Source organism: Habropoda laboriosa, unplaced genomic scaffold (assembly GCF_001263275.1).
Source record: "Habropoda laboriosa isolate 0110345459 unplaced genomic scaffold, ASM126327v1 scaffold18, whole genome shotgun sequence".
NCBI classification, from domain to species: Eukaryota; Metazoa; Arthropoda; class Insecta; order Hymenoptera; family Apidae; genus Habropoda; species Habropoda laboriosa.
The window spans coordinates 2,317,152-2,338,487 of record NW_017100152.1 but is presented as its reverse complement, the minus strand read 5'-3'; the positions used below and the strand labels follow the sequence as shown (position 1 = coordinate 2,338,487).

The 21,336-nt window shown below is 48.3% G+C and overlaps 1 protein-coding gene across 1 annotated transcript in view; it reads left to right on the top strand.

The window, feature by feature from the left end:
* Nucleotides 1-20,898, top strand: part of LOC108575935 (cytoplasmic polyadenylation element-binding protein 2-like) — a 40,132-nt gene extending 19,234 nt beyond the window's left edge. The window contains exons 3-8 of the mRNA XM_017938880.1: nucleotides 10,511-10,561; nucleotides 19,453-19,731; nucleotides 19,813-19,925; nucleotides 20,026-20,418; nucleotides 20,507-20,617; nucleotides 20,742-20,898. Coding sequence (XP_017794369.1) covers nucleotides 10,511-10,561; nucleotides 19,453-19,731; nucleotides 19,813-19,925; nucleotides 20,026-20,418; nucleotides 20,507-20,617; nucleotides 20,742-20,858 — 1,064 coding nt within the window. The 3' untranslated portion in view covers nucleotides 20,859-20,898. The remainder of the gene's footprint in view (nucleotides 1-10,510; nucleotides 10,562-19,452; nucleotides 19,732-19,812; nucleotides 19,926-20,025; nucleotides 20,419-20,506; nucleotides 20,618-20,741) is intronic.
* The last annotated feature ends 438 nt before the right edge of the window (nucleotides 20,899-21,336 follow it).

The window sequence follows — 21,336 nt, the reverse complement described above, 5'->3', positions numbered from 1 at the left end:
GAGAGAGGAGACGGATCTGGAGGAGGAGGAGGAGGAGGAGGAGGAGGAGGGGGAGGAGGAGGAGAAGGAGGACTCGAATCGAGAGCGAGCAGCAGCGCGGAACTGCTCACGGTCGGTGTTGGGATTCACGAGTTGGTCGAACGAGCGTAGTCGGATCGTGCACGGGCCCCGCGTAGCGGAACGGGAAGATGTTTCGCGCGTACGGCGCTGCGCCGGCTGAGACACCTTCCACCGCCGATATCTATCCATGGACCGCCACGTTCCTGAATAAAGGTGCCTATACACACGTTCCATTACACTTGTACTAGCTTAGTCCTAGACAGGTCCTGCTTTGTGCTTCGGTTTGATCGTGAATTTCGCGGGACTCGGCGACAATGAGGATAGCAAGGGCGAGGGGAGACACGGTGACGCAACCACTCTTCGCACTGCCTGCCCGTTTTCGGCTCGAGTTGAGAGTTCGTCGGCGCGTGTCTCGCCACGTGATCGCGTGTGATTGGCACCTTCTGGTATTTTTTTTCCGTCGCTCGATCGTGTTTCGAGTCAATTAGTGACGAGAGAAAAAAATCACTCGGCTTTTCAAGGAGTTTCTACCGTTTGACTTTCCAAAATCGGGACAAACCCTACGTTATTTACTCGCGATATAGAAGAGGTTGGGGAAAGAGAGGTGACCACGTTGATAAACAACGTGTGATGCGAGTTGGGCACAGTTTCCAGCGAGGATAATCGTAGATTGGTACCGTACCATCTGACACCACGTCGCAACGACGAGGCACCGTAAATCTTTCCTTCGAAAAATTTCTCCGAAGACGACGAGCCTTTTTAACTGGTTTCGTTTATCTACGAACTTACGTATTGCCGGTGATCACGCAATCCTCGCTTTCGCGAGAATCGAGTCAAAACTATAGACACCTCTGTGCGCATACCTATTCTCAACAACGTGTGACGAATGGGGAAAAAATGTGTGAAAAAGGATAATAGCAGGCACGCCTCTCGTGTCGTGTCACATCATATCGAGACGCTCGAACGAACCCGTCGTGGAATCTCGCGAAAGAGAAGGGCCCTTTAAAGTTTAAAAGGTTCGTCCCTCCGGCAGGTCAGGTGCCATGCACCTGTTCCACGCACGGGCCAAGCGGAACAGGCGCGTACGCTTTCGCTCGATACCGTGAAACCGAGTATCCCGGATCACGACAGGCGTACTATGAACTTTTTACTCCAAACCTGATACGATTTTTCTCCCCCCAAATCGATTGCGTAAATCAAACACGTGTCGTGGCGTCGAACACGTGTGCACGCGCACGCCTTCAAGGTTGCTCCTTTTGCTACCTAAGCGAATATTTTGTAATGTTTCGTCGCGATTTTGGCACACCTTGTAGTTGGTGCGTCGCTAGAGTGCCTTGACCTGGTCTGACCTGCGCAATTTTGCACCCTACCCCTCGGAAAAACCTTCTCTCCCTGCTCTTGCACTCCGTGCCGGAACCGTTTCGCTTCGGGTTCCTCTTACCCCTCCATGCCTTCTATCCGCCTATCTGTCTCCTCCGGTAACGCGTTGTGACGTATTACGAATGTCTTTTTCCCTTGATGTTGCAACTCTCTCTCTCTCTCTCTCTCTCTCTCTCCTTCTCATTCTATTGCTCGTTTTATTATTCCTTTTTTTCGTGGCATGTTCGCGAAAACACGACCCCGACGAAAAAGGAGGAGGAATTCTTACAAGAAGTAAATGTGCAATTGGAAGGCTCGTATAGAAAGACTATAGAAAATGACGCTTTCCTCTACGTTCGACTACTGCCCTCTTTTATCCAACTCGTTTCCCTTTCTTATCGGTCTCGTGTTTACCAAACAGTTGGAAAATTCTGGAAAGAGGAATGAAGGAAAAAACGTGGAAATACGATGGTGTTTCGTGGAGTAGCAGGATTTTCGTGGGTGTTTGGATGTCGAGAGCTTGTACACGCAGGCGCGAGAGTGATACCAACGAGCTGCTAGAGGGGAACAAGAAAGGGAGACGCACACCCCAACGAGTATCGCTAATGGAAGTTACGCGGAACGAGGAGGCAATATTGCGTTCTCAGTAATCGATAGGCTGCTGCTGGCATCGTTACACCGCATCTACCGACTAGCTGACGGCTCGATGGACAGAAATGGGACGTATTTCTGTTTCGGTGGAAACGTGACGAACCGTGGTAGTGTCACATCGACCGCTGCTCTGGTCGTTCCGTTCGTTGGCCGTGTTGCTCATAGGAAGCGAAATCTAAATGAGACAGAAATGACATTTCTATATTCTTATTGTTGTAAAGCAGAAAAGAAAGGAAATGAATGATTTATATTCACGACGATTGCAAATCGAATTTCAGAATTTGATCGTTGCTGGTACACGTGCGGCAATTCGTTGTTCGTTGTTCACCGTTGACGCGAAATGCCCCTTCCTCCTTTACGTTGTTTCTCAACGACCGGTCCCTTGTCGCAACAGCCTCGACCGACTTTCGAAAACGACACGGACATTGAGGCCGTTTCTTGCAACGTTTCGGCTAGTCGCGATCAAAGTTATTCGAAATTATTAGAACTGATAGTTGTCTATCATCAAGTAGGTATTACGAAAGCTGACGTTGATTCCATCGTGAAGAAACTTAAACTGGAACTTTTGGAAAAATTTAATTTCGTTGGTGGTTAAACATGGAACACTTGGAGCAAAGCGGCCGCGGGAAATCGTCGCGTGATCGCTTGATCGAATCTCTCTTGGCACGAAACGAATGACATACGGTTTATTCTGAAATTACTGGTAGCACGGTTGCTCGTATCGATCGTCGACAACCACACCTCGAGTCTTTTTCGGCCCCCCTCCGGTTCACACGTGTGTTTCTGAACGCCAAGTACGTCCGATCGATCCGCTTCGAAAAACTACTTTCCGCTCTCGGCCGCTTATCGTCGAAAGTCTGCCGCCTCGTCATCTCCGCCGTTATCTTCTATATACGTGTCTTTGGTTCGATCGGCGGTGTTACGTAAGCAACAATGCGGAATTATATAACGCGTGCGTTTAGTGCGTCTTGTTGTTGCGCTGAGAAGAGGCGAGATAGTGGCACGGTATGAAACGTTGGACAGATTTCGTTGGGTATCGTTCGCAATAACTTTATTCGAATACGTACACCGCGCCATTCACCTTCATCACGTCAACGTCGGAGTCTACCGACTAGCACACCATTATGTAAACTCGGTTGTTCTCTGAGAAAATTCGTCACGAAGAGAAAAAACGTTTCGGCGGATATGCTCGAACATTTACGACATATCCCCCGAGACGCGCCATTCACCTTCATCACGTCAACGTCGGAGTCTACCGACTAGCACACCATTATGTAAACTTGGTTGTCCTCTGAGAAAATTCGTCACGAAGAGAAAAAACGTTTCGGCGGATATGCTCGAACATTTACGACATATCCCCCGAGGAAAAGCAAGTGTGTAGCGTAATTGGCAGTGGAACATAGGTTTTCAACAAGGATTCTCAAAGTTACCGTGAAACTCTGATAAGATATCGATTTGATTCCGTGGCACTGACGTTCCAGCTTCACCATCTCGATAGGAAATCGTACTATCGAACCGTACTACATACAATTATGTATATCTACCGAGTTTCTACGCCATTGGAAATTTGCAACGGTTTAGGAGGTATTTTCTACTTTCCTTCCTTGCACAGTTTGTTCGGGTGATACGCAGATAACGATAACTCGGAACTGTGACGCTAATTGAGCAGAGAGGAATGCTTTATCGAATAGTTTCGCATATTAATGTCGACTATTGCGAGTAATTGGATATAATTCAGAAGGGGAATTATAATTAGTTTGTAGTTTGGATGGCATAGAGATGACAGAAACAGGAGAAAAGAAAGCACGAAACGAAGGTGTGGAGCGAAGAGGCTCCGTTCGTGTGGAAATTTCCGAGCGAGGAGTCCGATGTTGGTCGACCGGTGGTTTTACCAGTCGATAGCGACGACGCTCGCGACTCCTACGTATACTGCGCGTTATCGAGCGATTTTTCTTGGAGTTCGCGCATACACTGGTGATAGAGGAGGAAGGTAGGAATCAGTCGCGATCATGACGAACGAAAGAATGGCCGCGTTGCGATCAAGATAATGGTGTAGGGTCGACGAGAGAAAAAAAAAGAAGAGTTATCGTAGGCGAGCAAGTACGAGTTACGCATGTCAACTGGAGGGCATTCAACTATCGATCGCATACAGTTTCAGCCACCCTCTTCGCGCCGCGCCGCGCCATCTCTCTATACTTTCCACACATTTCTTTTCTCTCTTAACCAACTGAATCGATGAAAACTCTCTGTAATTTCGACATTTCCTCCATCCCGAATTTTACATCCGTCCTCGCGGTAGGTTTTGGAACGCGTGTGTTGGCTGACGCGGAAACAAACACGAGCAGAATGGGGGCCAGCACGACTGCGATAACTCCATTGAGGAGGACGCGGTGAACGAGGGCGTCGCAAGTTCCTCTTTCCTGCAATTGACGCCGCGCAGCGGTTGCGGCGGCGGCATGGAACGAGTAGACTCGAGGAAATTTACTCAACTGTGAATGCGAGTGCTCGGTACAAACGAGGCTTTTCGCAAGTCGGCATGACCGAAGGCCGGAATCGTCTTGTCGTCCACGTACAGAAAGAGAAAGAGAGAGAGAGAGAGAGAGAGAGAGAGAGAGAGAGAGAGTGAGGCTCGCGTGGAAACGCGTGTATGCGGGCCAGCTGATCGGGCGACGCACGTGTACTACCGTTTCAAGCCGGCTGGGGAGCCCCGCACGGCTACCAGTGTGTTTCGTTAACGACGCACCAGTACCGGGCCATTTAAATTTAGTCCGGCTCCTCGCCCTCCTCCCCCAAATTGCCCGCATCCCTTGGCTCCACGGTTTTTCGTCACTCATCACCAAATAACGATCGCTTCCTACCAAGTCGCCTCTTGCTTTCGGGGCTCGATTTAATTGTACACTCGGTAGCGGTATGAAGCGCGTGCTCGTAGCGCGCTTCCGGTTGACCGAGTTCATTCCCCGGATGCAATCGTTCGATGCGAACAACGCAGTTTGGGCTAGATGTAGAAATTTTCGTGGTCGGTCGGTCGGTCGGTCGGTTGTTCGTTCGCTCGCTCGCTCGCTAAATTCGTAGAGGTAGCAGCAAGGACGAGAATAGACTCGCAACCGGCTGTAAGGGATGTAGCCGAAAGCTTTTTTCCTCTTTTAAAAACTGCGTCTACTAGCCCCTTCGATGATGCGTTAACGAAGACCGTTCGACGCTTTGCGTCCACGTTTAGATGGAGAAAACAGCCGCCTCGTGTCGAGTTCATCGAACGGGCGAGATGAAACGAGAAAGATAACGAAAGCAAAGAATTCTGACGTGTTTGAGATGCAGGGTCAAGGGTTATATCGTATGCACATAACGTTCAACGACTACGGTATAGAATCGCAATGAATTGTGCGTAAGTATCGAACAAACGGACCGCTAAACATTCTGTCATACGTTCGTACATTCTATTTTTCTACTCCGTTCCATCCAACGAACTTCGCCTTGCTCATTCTCGTTTGCGCGCTTGCGCGTGCTTTCTCCTTCCTCCTTTCGTCGATTCAGCCCTGTCGAACGATTCGAGCTGTTCGTTGATACTATTCCTGACCGAGAAGTGAGAGCAAATTCAGAGTCATCTTTTCTTTCCACGTACCTTGCGAGTCAGCTACTTTTCTACAATTCATCTTTTCTCCACTTGCCGACTGTACTATCTATACTGTACCTCTAGTGTCTTCGTTGTACCGTACATGTCACATACTCTGCAATTGTTGCACAGTGCAAGACTTTAAGGACAACTCTACCGGAAATTGTTAGAAACGGCGAGGAGAACGCGAAAAGAGTAGGTATTAATACAGATAGTAGAGTGTAAAAAAAGTCCCAACGAAGCTAACATAACCGTTTCTGTCCGTACAATCCGCGTATCGCTCAATGATACGTCGAATGGTTGTCGCGTGGGTTGGAATTTCGTATTGAAGAATAAAATTTCGGGCACATCTGCATTCTTCCGACGCGTAAAATCGAGGAAGATCGTTGGACGAACCGCACGCGCACGCGCACTCTACGTGAAAAAAGAAAAATTTCTCAAGTGGCGCCTTTCGTTAGCCATGATACCCCGTTCGCACTCTAAATTCGTCGCGTAAAGGAAACAAACCTTTGCTCGATAAGCTTAGGGAACGCGAATAGGATAAACGAAACAGCAATGTTTTCCTTTACGGAGGAATAATTTTCTTAAGAAGTGGTTTTTGCACCGAAGAAGGCTGCATCGCATTTCGAAAGAAAGATCGGCGGTCCCGTGTTTACGGTAGAACCTTCTTCCGTATCGATTTGAACGAGCGAGAAGTCGCTCGTGTCGTCGTCCAGAACGCGGACCGTGCATTGTTCGCGTGTGTAACGGAGCTAAATGGGTTAATATGCACATCCGTATCGTGGCTCGTGTTATGTCACCGATGCTAGCCTAATTGAATAGGTCGTGCTCTACTGGGTGACTCTCGAGACTCTTGAACCGTCTGTTCTGTGTATATTTGTCGCAAATTCGTTGGAAAAGCAATGATTTTGTTCCAGGAAGCCGGTGGAAGAGAATAAGGTCGCTTTCGGTTAGTCAAAGTAGTCCAGCGTGGAGCTCTGAACTGAAATCGTTATCTAACACTTTCACCGATCCGACAAATCTCGAGACAGCGATGATTTCGGAGCATACAGAGAGCTCTATACCGTTGTTATACAAAGGTGGTGGTGGTGGTTTTCTCGGAGGTCTCCGCGACCTTCGCTCGCGATTCTATCGTAGAACTCGAGGTACGATCGGCGGCGCGGCAAATTCTTGTATCGGGAGGCGCGCGACCGGCTTTAAATATAGCTAGGAGAACTGAATTAAACGCGGAAGTCGCCGCCTAGCCCGTGGTTGTTCGACTCGAACGTGGCTGCTTTGGGTCGCGCGACGAGCCACCTAGCTACGACGTGTTCGCGATAACGGTTCTCGTTACCCCACCAACAATTACACTCTCGATCGTCTTAACAAAGGAGTAACCAGTTGCCTTTTTTTTCTGTTCCAGGTCAGTATCAGCTTGCTCGAGAGCAATGGCAGCTAGAGGATAGGAGTTGGTGAGTCGTTCGTCGCTGTCCGATATCCGAGAGAGGCTGGCAAACAGCACTCGAAACGCTTCTCTTTTTTTTCTTTTATCACGAGACTGAGGAGCGTGGTGGCGTTTTCGGTAGTTTGGAAGAAAGCGGGCGCGCGCAAACGTCGCCAAAAACGATCTTTGGTATATGTGACCTATTCATATAGAAATACATACGTACTGAAGTATAATGGATAGGAAGAAAGTAGTTGAGGCGGCGGCGCGGCGTTACGCCGTGGACAATCTTAGATTTTGACGCCGGTGGACAATTTTATTGTATGCATACTCTCCCCGTGGTGAGGTGAAACTTTAGTATTTAAATGTCAACCTACAGAAGAAGCAAAAAGTTAACATTCATCGACGACGATTCTCGTTAATTGTGACCTTTAACATGTCTAAATGGTCCATTTACCGTGTGGGAAATTTCAATCAGAGAGATCGAATCACGGCAGAAGAACGTTCCACGAGGCAGCATTGTCGAAACAAAAGAACTGCAAAAAAGAGTTTGCCCAGAGGCGTATCTTGAGCATAACCTCCCAACAAAGCTGAAAGCGGTCCCGCCCGACGTTAATTTGCACGAGACGAGAAAGATTGATGACAACGCCGTGAAACGCGATAAACGCGATATTTTCGTGAGATGTATGCATTTGATTTATTGCAACGATTAATGTGCGGTCCGTGTTCATTGTTCGACCTGTCTCTTATCGTCGCATTATCGTTATCGTTAATTAAGTATCATGCATTGCAGTCGAAACTCAGGGCACAATGTACTGGATAAAGAAGAGGCGGAAAAATAGAGCGATCTTGATTGGACGTGCGTGAGACGTAAACGCGAATCTAGCTAGAGCAAAACGGACGAGCTAGAAGGAATGGCGAAAGGTCGATGCACGTTTAAACTTTTGCATCTCCGATACCGTACACGGATACCGCTATTCGTCGGTCCAAGTCGCAGGACAGCCGTGTGCCTGAGCATACCTCTAGCGAACCGATTGCGGCGTATTCTTTGTCGAAACGAGAGAAACGAGAGCCCTGAACATTTTTATCGGCTGTATTCTCGCGTTCAATTTTGCGCGTAGAGCTAGGAACCGGTTTCCTCTACGAATTAGTGTTCGTCGACACTGGCAGAGGCGTTAACGTCCGAGTGCTGACGAATAAATCGCGATAGTTTTCAGCCGCGGAATCGCATGAAGGAGAAAGCGGCGTCGGGAAATTTGATCGGAACGACACGACGTGTCGCGAGGCGGAGTCGTTTGGCAAAAAGTCAAATGATCACGGTACGATGTGTGTGCGTGCGTGCGTGCGTGCGTGGGCTTTTAGCGGGAAGGAGAAGCGATTAACCCGTGCGAAATAAACGTGCCGTTTCCGAAATAAAACGTCGTGTCGACGTTACGGTTTTACGCGAACGTCGCTTCCATAAATTCAAGCTTATCCGCGTGTAAATGCATAAAGAAGAGTGTTTGTCGGATAGGGACAAAGAACGGAAAACCGTTGGTGACCCGTTTATTTTTCCACCGTTGCTATCCTCCAATTTTCTCCGCATTTCTCTACATTTCTCCGCAGTCGAGCGGCGGCACAGCAGCGCAATCGAAAGTTGGTTAATCCGCGATGACGCAACTTTTGTCAAGAGATTGCCTAGAGATACCACCTCCTGTCACCCTCCAGTGAAGACGGAGCCGAGAGCTGTGCGCGGTATCCTCTTTAATATTCGCGAATTCGTATCGATTATCGTTAGAAGGAGGAGAAGGAGGGAGGGAGCAGAGGGCGCAACGGGCATGGTAGAGGAACGCGTAGGTTATCGTCGCACGGTGACTGTGGCAACTGGGAAGTGTCGCGCAACGAGCGTCCCGAATATAGCAAGTATTTTCGATTCGAACTGATTGCACAAGCCGGTTAGCTCGACGAGCTCGCGCGAGCTCCTCTGCGTACACAGGGCATCGCGGTTATTCAACGACGCACGTACGTAGTCGCACTTCTGCGTCGTAATTAACGTCTGACACTGTCTTTAGTCGTCGTGTTCTCGCGCTTAAATTACCGTCGAGCGTAAATTACGACTTGTTCGAGCAACCTTGAATCGAAAGGTCGAGTCGACCGACGCTCGTTCTATGGGCGTAGAATTGCCGCGTGTACGCCGTCGAAGCAAGGAAAACTCGAAACGAAAGTCGACGCGTATCGACTGCCTCTTAATTCCGGCAGATTTCTTATCTTATCTTTTTATCTTATTTGTCGAACGTACTCCCCCCCTACCGTCGGTCTTTTTCCTCAAACGAACGGCGATCCTTCTTTACTGCGGAATCCTTCGACGTGCGAATCAGACAAGATGCACAGCGCTGTCATTGAGTCGCGTCGTTGCATCGAACACGGTTCGTCGGTGAACGAAAGTGTCAGACGATGAATCGAAGGAACGCTTTCTCCCAAGCTTCCCTCTCTCGCCGGCTTAAACTTGCTGCCGCCGAAACGGCTGATTTTTCCCTTGTCGCGCGTAAGCCGATCGAATCACCCACCAGCAAGCCTATTCGAAACGTATCGCGCCGTTAAGTAATCGCGCGCGATTTCATAATCGAAACCTGCAATTTGCGTCTCCTGTATACACGACTCCGTTCTCGAGATTTCATAATAACGGTTATTAATGTCGCGAATATCCCCGCAAGTGGGCCGATTTATTAAGTTCAGCCAAATAGGGAGGGAAATTGATCGATCAATTTCAGGCTCCTAATTAGCTCCTTGTTGCTCGATTCGATGCACGGCCGCATGTAATCTGGTTACGCGGGAAAAAGTTTTCTTTCGATTCAATCTTCGTCTCGATCAACATAAACACCATTCTCCTTACTGACAATGGGAGAGAGAGAGAGAGAGAGAGAGTAAGGGTGGTCGAATTGCCTAAGTTTTCTCGTTCGCGGTTAGGAGTGAGCAGTGTCGCGTTCTCGACTCTCGATAAGCCAGCTAAAACGGCGCCTTTTTCGAAATTGTGAAACCGCGTTTGACCCACATGTGTCCGGCAGCGGGCTTTCGTGCCGCACTACTTACGACACTGTGCAACGTGATCTCCGCGAACCGCACGCGAGCGGTTCGTTTTCTTTTCCTTTGCCTTTTCCTTTTCCTTCACGTTCACGCATCTTTGCGATACAATATCGCGGCCCGTAACTTCACGCGCGCGTCTAACGTTACCGCTTAGCGTGAATGCCACCACGCGGCTTAAAGCGTATACGCCCATCGGGGACCGATATCTTCCATCAACTTTTCAAACTTTTACGCCCTCTTTCAGACGCGTCACTTTCACGTGGCCGTGTCCGACGACGATAAATTATGGAATTTCGAAAGCGAAATGCACTTCTAATCGAAACACCGACCTTTTTCTGTTTCAGGGTACATGAACTGTAATGCCAGCACGCTACAATCGCTCGCGCAACTGCACGGTGAGTGAAAACTGTCAGTTTATTCCTTTTTTCCTTCCTCTCCTTCTTTCTTTCCCTGGTTTCTTCGTTTCTCGCTAAAGTTTAGTACTCGCTACGGTGCCGCGCGGTGCCGTGTTGAGTCGACGGAAGATACGCGCCGAGAGAGACGCTCAATTAAAATTTACGCTTGCGTAACGGCTTTGCAACAGGCTTGTATACTGTTCTGACGGCAATCAGGGAAACGCGGCCCTCCTCCGCGACCCTCGTTTCCTCTTTCATCGTTGCAATCGCTGGAAAAGAAGGACTAGCCGCCAGCTGAAGCCTGTACTTTGGTCCGCTAGCCCGTTCTTTCACCTCTACGTGTACATGCAATCGCTTCTTTCGTTCCGTTTCTCTTCGTTTTGCTGTTTCTATTTGTCCTCCCTCGAAATTCCACGTCGACGCCGTACAATCGAAATGGAAAACAGGATCGAACATTTTTTCATAGAATAATCCAGTAACCAATGAAACTGTAATTCGCTCGCATCGGTTAGCCAGCGGACGAGCACGGATTGAAATCACCGAGCGAGCATATGCACCAAGTGGTGCGCGTGACAGACATGCACCGGGTCCTCAGCTGATGGGACGATTGCCTACGTGGAAGCTTGGAGCATGAAGTGCGCGAGGCTAGGCGCGAGCAGAACGGTTTCTTAACGCGTCGGTTTCGCGCATTGAACTATCGCAGACACGGCCAATTTCCATTTCGATCGATTCGAAGGCGTGTCTTTTCTTTCTCCTCGACCATGGTGAATCATTCTATGTCGCCTTGACTTCGACCAGCGAAATTCAATCTCTTTGAACGACCACTGGAACAAGCATATTCCATCGAATTCATCTCCCTCTTTCTTTGGCATAGGAAAGCGGTAGGTAAAGGTATACCTATCATACAGGAGGTCAAGGCGGCCGTGTTACATATTCAACGAAACAATAAATACGTTAATTAGCTGACTCGTCGAGAACCAAGGAGCCCTGGAAACGTTGCTGGTGCCACCCTTCTCCTCTTTCTCCCCGCGAGGAACTTCCTGTGGATCGTCCATAAATTGGAGCGACCTTCAGTATTTATGCGAGACATTACACGCTCAAATTCTTTTTCGTCGAACGTAGATTCTTCCATTCTCCCTGCTGGAGACGCATAATGAAACGTTGTTCGGTTACTAGGTACCTGCCAAGTCCACCAACGTACTGGGTATGAGCCGGAAAAATTCACCTCGCGTATACTCTGGGCCTTCGTACATCACCGGTGGACAAATTTATCGTGACGTTGCGTGGTAACATTTCCTCGGAATAATTCATCCGGCTATTTCCTCTAGACAACGAAGTCGCGTATTAAGGCCGCAGGACGGAGAATCATACTAGCGGAGCGGTAATTTTCATAGTTTTCTCAATCTAAAGTTTCAAGTAAACGCGATAGATTTTCGCCAGCGCAACGCAAATTTGGTTTCGTTGTCGTGGTCGCCGTCGTCGCTATAGGACGCATCGAAGCCAAGGCGCAAGATTTTCCTTGTCCCACATTCCTAGCATCCTTGGCAAAGTTTCGCGTGGTCGACGTTGTTCGTTTGTCGCCTGTTTCTGTGCGCTGGATTTTCGAATAGGATTTTCTTCTCTTTCTGTGCTTTCGTCGAAAGGTCGTTTGAGAATCGTTTCTCCGGAAATACGACCGCGAACAACCAGTTTCTCCAAGGTCGGTAAAAGCGACTGTTCGGCCAATTAAAATGAAGGATGATCGTAGGGAAGTTTATTTGCAATTAGAGGTAATTCACGTGTCGCGACACTGCGAGCTACTTTTTCCCGGGAGGAGAAAATATGGCGACTTGTAACGTGACCGCGGGACTCAGCGAAAACCGACGCACGTGTGCTCTCTCTTCCAATTGTTCCCGCATTTTCCTTTCTCGGCGTCCACATCGTCTACGTATACTTATACATTTTTGACCCGAATCAACCAACTCGTAAAACTTGTCTCGTTTCGACCGCGGCCTGGTACCGTGCGCGATCTCTAATACTGAAGGATAGCCAGCCAGAGAAGTCGACGCGATTTTTTCTCTCGTAATTCGATCGTTTCAAACCGATATGCACGCGGTAACGGTACACTCGACCGAGCTGCTGTTCTCTAAGCCTGTGTCGTATAATATACCTACTACATACGCATACGAAACGATCCTGCCGATACGACACGCCCTCCATCTTTTTTTTCTCCTTTTTTCGTTTCTCCACCAGATTTTTCGCTGTTCGCTGCTAACGGAGCACCGTATAGCATGGCAGTACAAGGACGATCACTTTATTCTGTACGGCTCGAACGCTTCGATCAGAGTTTAAGCGTGTCGCGGAACGGCGCACAACGCGAAGAAAGAGGAGAGAAAGAGAGAGAGAGAGAGAGAGACCGGGGAGACCTGTTTTCAAGACCTGCCTTAACGCGGTACCAGACGCGTCCCGTATCGAGAGCACTTTCGCGTTCGACGTCCATGCAAAAGCAGAAAGAAAGAAGAAGAGAGAGAGACGCGTCGCGTTTCAACGGAAGGAAGCTTCAGGGCTTGCTAGCTTTCGAGACTCTGAAAACTCTTTTGCTCGGCATCGAGAATATTAAAATCCTATCTGTCAATTTGTTCAACTTTCCTTTGTTGTTGTTTCAAAGAATGAATCCGCGTGGAAACTCGAAGCCAGGATGCTGTGTAGTTTGGTTTGCACAAGAGTTTGGAAAGGTCAAGAGTGCAGCAGGTTACGTGTTCCCTTTCTTTGTTCGATTGTACGCGCTATGATTCGCGACGTCGTCGGGCTTCGAACGTTCGATTTTATCGCATTCGCGTGACTCGACGTCCTCCTATCTTTTTCGAGAGCCACCCCTTAAACGCGGTACGTTCACCATCATTGTAAACGTATCTGATCAATTGAAAGCATATCGCTTCTAATATCGTTGGCAAAGAAGGCTAGTCTAAATAATGTTCGAGCGATATTCATCAATTCTTGCACCAGTAAGCGTATTTACTTCGTTTCCTGCAAAGTGATCTACGAGAGAAAAAGCAATCCGATCCATATTCCTCGGTAGTTACGAATTATTTTTTCTACTCCCTCGTGATAAAGGACGTTTAACGGCATGGATTTGCGTTTTTCTTCCATTTGTTACCGCAGATGGTGCAATTGCACGGTCGACGCGATGCCTGTTTGTCTCGCTGAATCAAGACTCGTTTCGCTCCTCTCTCCGTCTGCCTCTCGCGGGTTGGTTAGATCGCATGGTCTAAGGGGTTGACGAACGCGAGAAGGAGGAGAAGATGGAGGGCGAGTTAGGTGTCGGGGGGTGAAGAGGCGGAGAGAGAGGAGGGACTGGTCGGGGTCGGCGGGACGAGGATGCGGGAGGGTTGTCGTAGAGCCGCTAGCTCTTGAGACGCGCGCTCGTTAATTCGCAGGATTTTCTAAGTCGTTAATAAGCTCATAATTACGAATTTTTATAAGTTGCGCTGGGAAATGGAAAGGGTGCTAGGACGACAGGCTAGACAGTCTGGAGATCGCGAAAAAAGAGGTGGCGGAAACGTAGCGCCCCTGGGTACGTTTTAATTGCTGCTTTTCCCCGATTACCATCTATTGTCAGTGCACTCGATGCGTCTCTTCGTTCTTCTTTTAATTAACCTTTCGCTTCTTAGCCGCGGAGGTTAATTGATCGTCCCCTCGCACATGCTAATTAACGCGTCTTCGCCTAACCAACGCATCCTAGAAGATGTCGGAGGCGGTTCGAACGAAAAAATTACCCCTCGATGTGACTGCATAAGTATTCAGCGAGCGTTAACCACTCCTCGAAAAGTACTGGAATTGGAACCGAGTCCCCGAAGGAATCGACGAATTTCTCGCAAATCCCAGAGGCAAACGCGAAGAATTGTTGGTGAAAAGAAAGTGAATCCCTTCCAGCTTATCTAAAATTAAATTGACTCTCGGAATAAGAAAACGGAGTAAATCGTTGCGAGGAATTCGAGGGACTGTAGGACAGGAAGAACGTCATGAGAGAAGAATGGTCGGCGTCGTCCATGAGACAACGTTCATTATATTCTCTCAACAATGGCCGATTATTACGATAAACCCTGCTCTTCCTACGTAACCGGCTTTTCCCCTTTTACTCTTCAAATCGGATCAGTTGCTGCGCTTCTACGCCTTGCTCGTTTCCTGTCTTTCTCTTCGGTTGCGTTTTTCGCGTTGCGTTCGAGCCGCAAAAAGGGTAACCACGAGAATTGTTCGAGGGGCACGTAAGCGTCGTTCGTGCTCGATCGCCTCTGGAAAGGGAGGGTCGGTGTGACGTTTCGAAATTTACGAAGTTCGTATCGAAATGAAATATCATGCTGGCGTAGGGGAGAAACCACGTTTATCGCGTAAACGCAACATTTGCATACGACTCGTAAAAAGTCGCGTGACCAACTGTTCGTTTGTCAGCCCCCCACTCCGAAATGAAACGAGCGGAGTCCAGTTACCCCGTGAATCGTCGTCTGCTATTTTTATCCTCGCCCCCAAAAGCTGATGACGCGGATCAACTATCGTGGCGAGCGTTTCGATTTCGATCGCGAATAACGTACCTACCGCTCTATTAGCACAACAGTAACAACTCGATCTCCTCCTCCCCTCTGTTGTTCTCGTTGCAAAGGCGCGTGCATCGGTGGAATCGATAGGTCGATCTTAACGAAACCACGGAATTTCCTCGAGCAGGCTTCTCTCTCCCTCGCAGAGAAACGCAAGCACCGGAGTTGGCGTAATCCGTTCGCGAAATCTTCGCGAGTCTCATACGTACGGAGGCTTTTATCAACTTCGTGTACCGCTACTCAAACGATAGGTTAACGACGTGACTGGACGGTCGCGTTGCACGGTCGCGTGATCCACGTGCTCGAACAAAGGCGATTGGGCACGAGAGCGAGAGAAAGAGATGAAGGGGGTGGGGGCACGATGCATCGGCGTCGGGACGCTAGGAAAACGCAAGGACGCGAGCGTAAGGGGAGCTGTGGACTAGCGAGCGGTGGGGCTGGGGATAGAGAGGTGGCGGCTGGAAAAGGGCATTCACCTCGGTTCGCTTCCGCAACCGCGTGCCTTTATCTTCTAGCCGCGGTCGTACGCGTTCGGTACGCGCGTGTCATAGTTCAGGGGATTGGCGGGTCTCGTCAGAGCGAAGAGAAAAAGGGTCGGAGAGACGCGACAGTTTCTTCTGCAACGCGTTGTACTCCAGTCGGGTTGGCCGAATTCGGGCGGAAGGATCGTGCAACGCGGGCTAAGGTATCGCGCTGGTGTGTCTAAGGGTAGACGAATAGGGAAGGGAGAAGTAAGGGCGGGACGGGCGCGGTGGGGCAAACGCTACCTGGATTATTGATCCGTCGAACCTCCTAGCGCCGGTGACGTGCGTTACATTGATGCTCTGTGACTGTCGCAGACCGGCCAAACGAAAACTCGGCTCACTTTGACCCTCCTCCTCTCTCTTCTTCCTTCCCTCTGGTTTTTTCGGGAAGCCCAGCTGGTGGAATCGAACCAACCACCCGGTGTCACTTAGCGAAGCTGCGATCGATCCGTAGACCGCAGTTTTCCCTCTATACCAGTTAGATATCAGTTTCTTTTTTTTTTCGCTTTTTTCAAAACCATACGGACCTCCGAGATTTTGGAATCGTCAAACTTTTTCCAAAGATATCTTTAACTTTTGACTGGATAACTATCGATATGGTGCATACAAGTTGACCGGAAGATAGACTACCATATATGCCAGCTAGCTCATGTAAGATTTTGTATCGTAAGTAAATCCTCGTTAAGCACAAACGCAGAAAAGTCGGTTTCGATCGGACACCGCGATGTAACGTGAAACGACGACGCGCGGATGAGCAGAGGTGTGTATACAAAAGGAGGCAACGAGGCTGACGCAGGCGGGTGAGTCACGCGCGCGGAACGGGGAAAGCGTTAAATAATTTTGGCCGAAAGGTACGTCTGCGCTACATCCCCCGAAATAGGAGCGGGAGAGCAGACCCTCGCGATAAAACCGCGATTATCCACGCAGATTATTCCACGTTGCCCCCTCTCGCTCCGGAACCCTCTCGTATACTTCCATTCATACATGTAGTATATACCTCGTTTCGTGTTTCGAGCTTATTCCCGTACCGCGATCACACGTGCATCGTTGTATCCGCCTTAGAAAGCTACCGAATCGCACTCAAGTTTCTTAGCCCCTCTCTTCGAAAGCAACTTTAAACCCTCTGGAACACGACGAAATCATCCGCTAGGAAATATAGTATGTTTCGGGAAAAAGAAAGAAGGAAGAAGGGGCAAAAGCGGTCGAAAGAAGTGGAAATGGAAAGGCATGATCCTTTGCTCGTACATCGGATCGGGGAATAAACAGAGCTAGATATAACCCTCTTGTTTCAGACCTACATAGGTATAGGGCTACGTTGAAAAGAGGAAGGGAAAGGGATGAAGAACACCTTCGAGGGGTTCGGTCACGACTTGCGTGATATCGTTCTACGATTTGCTGAGAGTGCTCCGAAAACGATAGGAGGTCTTATCCTTGTCCTGTGCTTCGATTAACGAGAAAAGACCTAAAACCTTCTAATCGATAGAAACGCGGACTGTGTGTGCCAGTCTATGCTCTCTCCGCCTCGATGAAATTCGAAACGATGTCCTCGTGATCCTGTCTCTTGACTGGATCCTAGATCGAACTCGTTTCGTTCATGCTTCCAAGGGGGTAGGGTGATCTGTCCAGTGAATGAACACTTAAGCTACAGGTCTGTTAAAATTAGTATTCATAAATCGTGATTTAATCTCCTAAATGCTATTACTGTAAGTGAACTGTTTCAGTACAAAGGTCATACATTCCGGAACACAAATCTAGCAATTTTTGATAGTTATAACCTTTATTAAAAGTCTGACGTAGGATTAAGTGAAACATGAACCAAAAGACCAATGAATGAACAGAGGTACCCCCAGTGAATAAACAGGATAATATTTTTGAAGAAAACGTGATTTTCAATGTATTTATTTACTTTCCACGATTGGTTAGGGCAACTGTTGCAATCAGCGGAGAAGAGAAAGCAATACTGCAGATATTTTATAAAATTCTGAATATAACTGTAATGCTTTATTTAAAAAATGTCAAAGTACACAAAGAGATATAAGCATGATGTGTAGGTACTTATATCTATCCAAAAAGAATTCATGAAATGATTATGGTCGAATCAAAAGAGATGTAAAAGGTGCGGAATACATAACACAAATTAATCACATTTGTCACAAATAAACTTTCCTTTACTATTATAACATGTATAATTCTCGTGCCACCATAAAGAGCATGACGAACACTGAATCACCTTTTGACATTTACACTCACATAAGACTTACTTGAACTTGTGTGACGCCGCGAGGACAGCTATTGAATAAAGGGAATGTAGTGCCGTATAGGTTACAGGTAAAAAGAAGAACAATTTTGCAAGACGTCTGTGGACTTCCACTGAAAGTATTTTGGAAATTTCAAAAAGCATAATAGGTTTTAATTTTTCGTATAATATGAACACTGTTTATTCACTTGGGGGTGTTCATTCACTGGACAAGTCAACCTATGTGTATACACATTCGTCTCGCTATATGAATTTTCTCTCGATTTGACGAACAAACGTAAATACTAGAATTGGCGGATAGAGAGGGAGAGAGGGAGAGCATCGACCCAACTTGTATGTATGTACACTACCGGCCAAAAGTTTGGAATCACCTCCCACTTTTCATCAATATTAAATCTACTGCTAATTTTTTATAGATTTGAAGTTTATCTGAATTCTACATTTATCAATTTATCTCATATCAATTGATTCGAATGATAAAAAATTCTCAAAGTCGCTGACTTTTTTCTGGAAATTTTTGTGTAAATTGCAATGCTCGGTGATTCCAAACTTTTGGCCGGTAGTGTATGTACATATGTACCTATATCATGGACTGAGCGATATCATGGCCATTTCGCCGCAGAAATATAATATAAGCATCAGCGAACGGTCAAGTAGTTAGGGTCGACCTTCCAGTTATATCCTCCTTCCAGCGGCGGTACGCGAAATCGGAAAATTCAAATTACCAGCGACGAATCTCCGATTTGCCACGGAGAGAGACACTTTAGTGAGTGTTGGTGCGATTGATGGGAAATCGCGACTGCCGGTCGGCAGCTGGTGGTGCAGACCCTCGAGGAGTTGGCTGGAGTAATCGATATTGTACTGGCAACGGGTAAAATCGAAGGGATGGTCGAATGCACGGTGTCCCGCTTTCTCGCGGAAATTCGGTTCGTGACAAGGCTGTTACTTAACGAGCAAGTATCAGTATCTATTCTCGTTTCGGAGCGCCCCGCCGCTGTTAGAGCAAACTTTCGAGTAGTCTTTAACGACGTTCGCTCCAACGACGCCGAATAAACGATAAAAAAAAAATGAGCGACGACCACTGAAACTCGATTGTTCCGCTCGGTTGCACGTACGCTTTTGTCAGTCTTCTGTTTTCCCTTAACAACAGCGAGAAACAAGCGGTCACGTTTGCGCGCAATTTCGCGTTTCTTTGGGGTTCGTTTGCGAGCCGAAGAATTCGCCGCGAGAAATGGCGACGTTCATCAGAAGAGCGAGATTCCCAATCAGAAGAAGATACAGTGAGTTTTTCGGCGTAATACTCGACTCGCGAAATTTCCCGAAGCGTCAGTCTCGATTCTCATCTAACCGTCATTCTTCCACCTCTACCTTCGAAAACAATTCCATTTATCCGTGTCAAGGGCGACACATTGCGATGCTTGTTGTTAGGTCCCATAGGTTACTTCGAATCGTCGTCATCTTTACCGTTGTTGTTGTTGTTGTTGTTGATGACTGTCAAATATTTTGACACAGGAACTAACATCGTACAAACGTTTTCAGGTAAATCACCGTTCTTCCCGAGCCTAGAAGACCAGAGCGGCACGCTTCTGGAAGATCCTAACGCGGCGAGCCAGCTGGACGGGGTCGGGGTTGGTGTGGGTGTGGGTGTCGGTGTGGGTGTTGGCGTCGGAGTCGGTGTCGGTAGCGGCATAACCGGGTCGCAGACGGCGCCGCTCTCGTCGCCGAGTCGCAGCAGCCCTCACAGCCAAGGCAGCGAAACCGGGGAACGCTTCTCTAGGAAAGTGTTCGTCGGTGGTCTACCACCGGACATCGACGAAGGTAACGACTATACTTTCCCATCTGATTTAACGCCTCGCTTCACCTTTACATTCGACGTTAGTTATTATTCGCTCGTTCCAGAGGAAATCAAAGCCAGTTTCCGCCGTTTTGGATCGCTGGTCGTCGATTGGCCCCACAAAGCGGAGAGCAAATCCTACTTTCCACCAAAGGGCTACGCTTTCCTGCTTTTCCAGGTAAATCGAAAATACACGTTACTCGAGTTGAGCCGTGTGCTGCGTTTCTCTTTAAATGAATAGTAACGGACAGATTCCAATTTGATTGGTTCGATCGCAGGATGAGGCGTCCGTACAACAACTGATCGACGCGTGCATCCAAGACGAGGAGAAGTTGTATCTGTGCGTGAGCTCGCCGACAACCAAGGACAAACCCGTGCAGATCCGACCATGGCGGCTGAGCGACGCGGATTTCGTGCTGGACGCTTCGATGCCGTTAGATCCGCGAAAAACGGTGTTCGTCGGCGGCGTTCCACGACCATTGAAGGCCGTCGAGCTCGCGATGATTATGGACCGTCTGTACGGAGGCGTATGTTACGCGGGCATTGACACAGATCCCGAGCTCAAGTATCCCAAAGGGGCCGGTAGGGTTGCTTTCAGCAATCAACAAAGCTACATAGCTGCCATATCGGCCAGATTCGTACAGTTACAGCACGGCGACATAGACAAGAGAGTAAGTGTGTACTATTTCGACTGACTTGGACATTATAATATATACTTCGACACGTCATATCGTTTCTCCATCTGATTAATTTGTTCAGGTCGAAGTGAAACCATACGTCCTAGACGACCAAATGTGCGACGAGTGCCAGGGGCAACGTTGCGGAGGCAAATTCGCGCCGTTCTTCTGCGCGAACGTTACCTGCTTACAGGTAAATGCCTCCTCTGTCTCCTTAATCGCACGCACTCTCTGCCTTGACACTGCCAACTGCTAACGAACAATCCAGGAAAACGCACATTCTAATGCTTCTATTTTCCTTTCTTCTTCTGTTTCAGTACTATTGCGAGCAATGCTGGGCGACGATTCACTCGCGACCAGGTCGGGAGTTCCATAAGCCGTTAGTGAAGGAGGGTGCGGATCGACCTCGACCCATGCCTTTCCGCTGGTGTTAACCCCAGCTGCGTTGTCTCTAATTATCTCGCAACCCTAGCTAATTAAACCCCCATCCTTTCGGCCAGTCACCTTACCCACGATCCTGATACCACCTAGCCGGCCGGCCAAGTCCCCTCCGGCCCTAGCCCGTAAAACCGGCCGTAAAATCCTTCATTCAAGAAACCTCCCCAGCCCTTCCGACACTCCATCTTACCTTTGTTCGTATACCTGCCTGGAGACACTGTCCACAAACCGCTATTACACCCCGTCGATCACCGATACCTACAGCTATTCTACCACTATCGCTATTATCGCTACTTCTATTACCGCCCTATTGCAATTACCACGTTTACTATTCCACGAAAAAGAGTTACTTTTTACTCTCTGCTATTACCCATTGCTACTTGGACGCGTATACTATCGGTTACTCGACGAACGAACAAACAAGTCAGCCTCCGCCACCGCTGTCACCGTCATCGCTGCCGCCGCCACCGTATT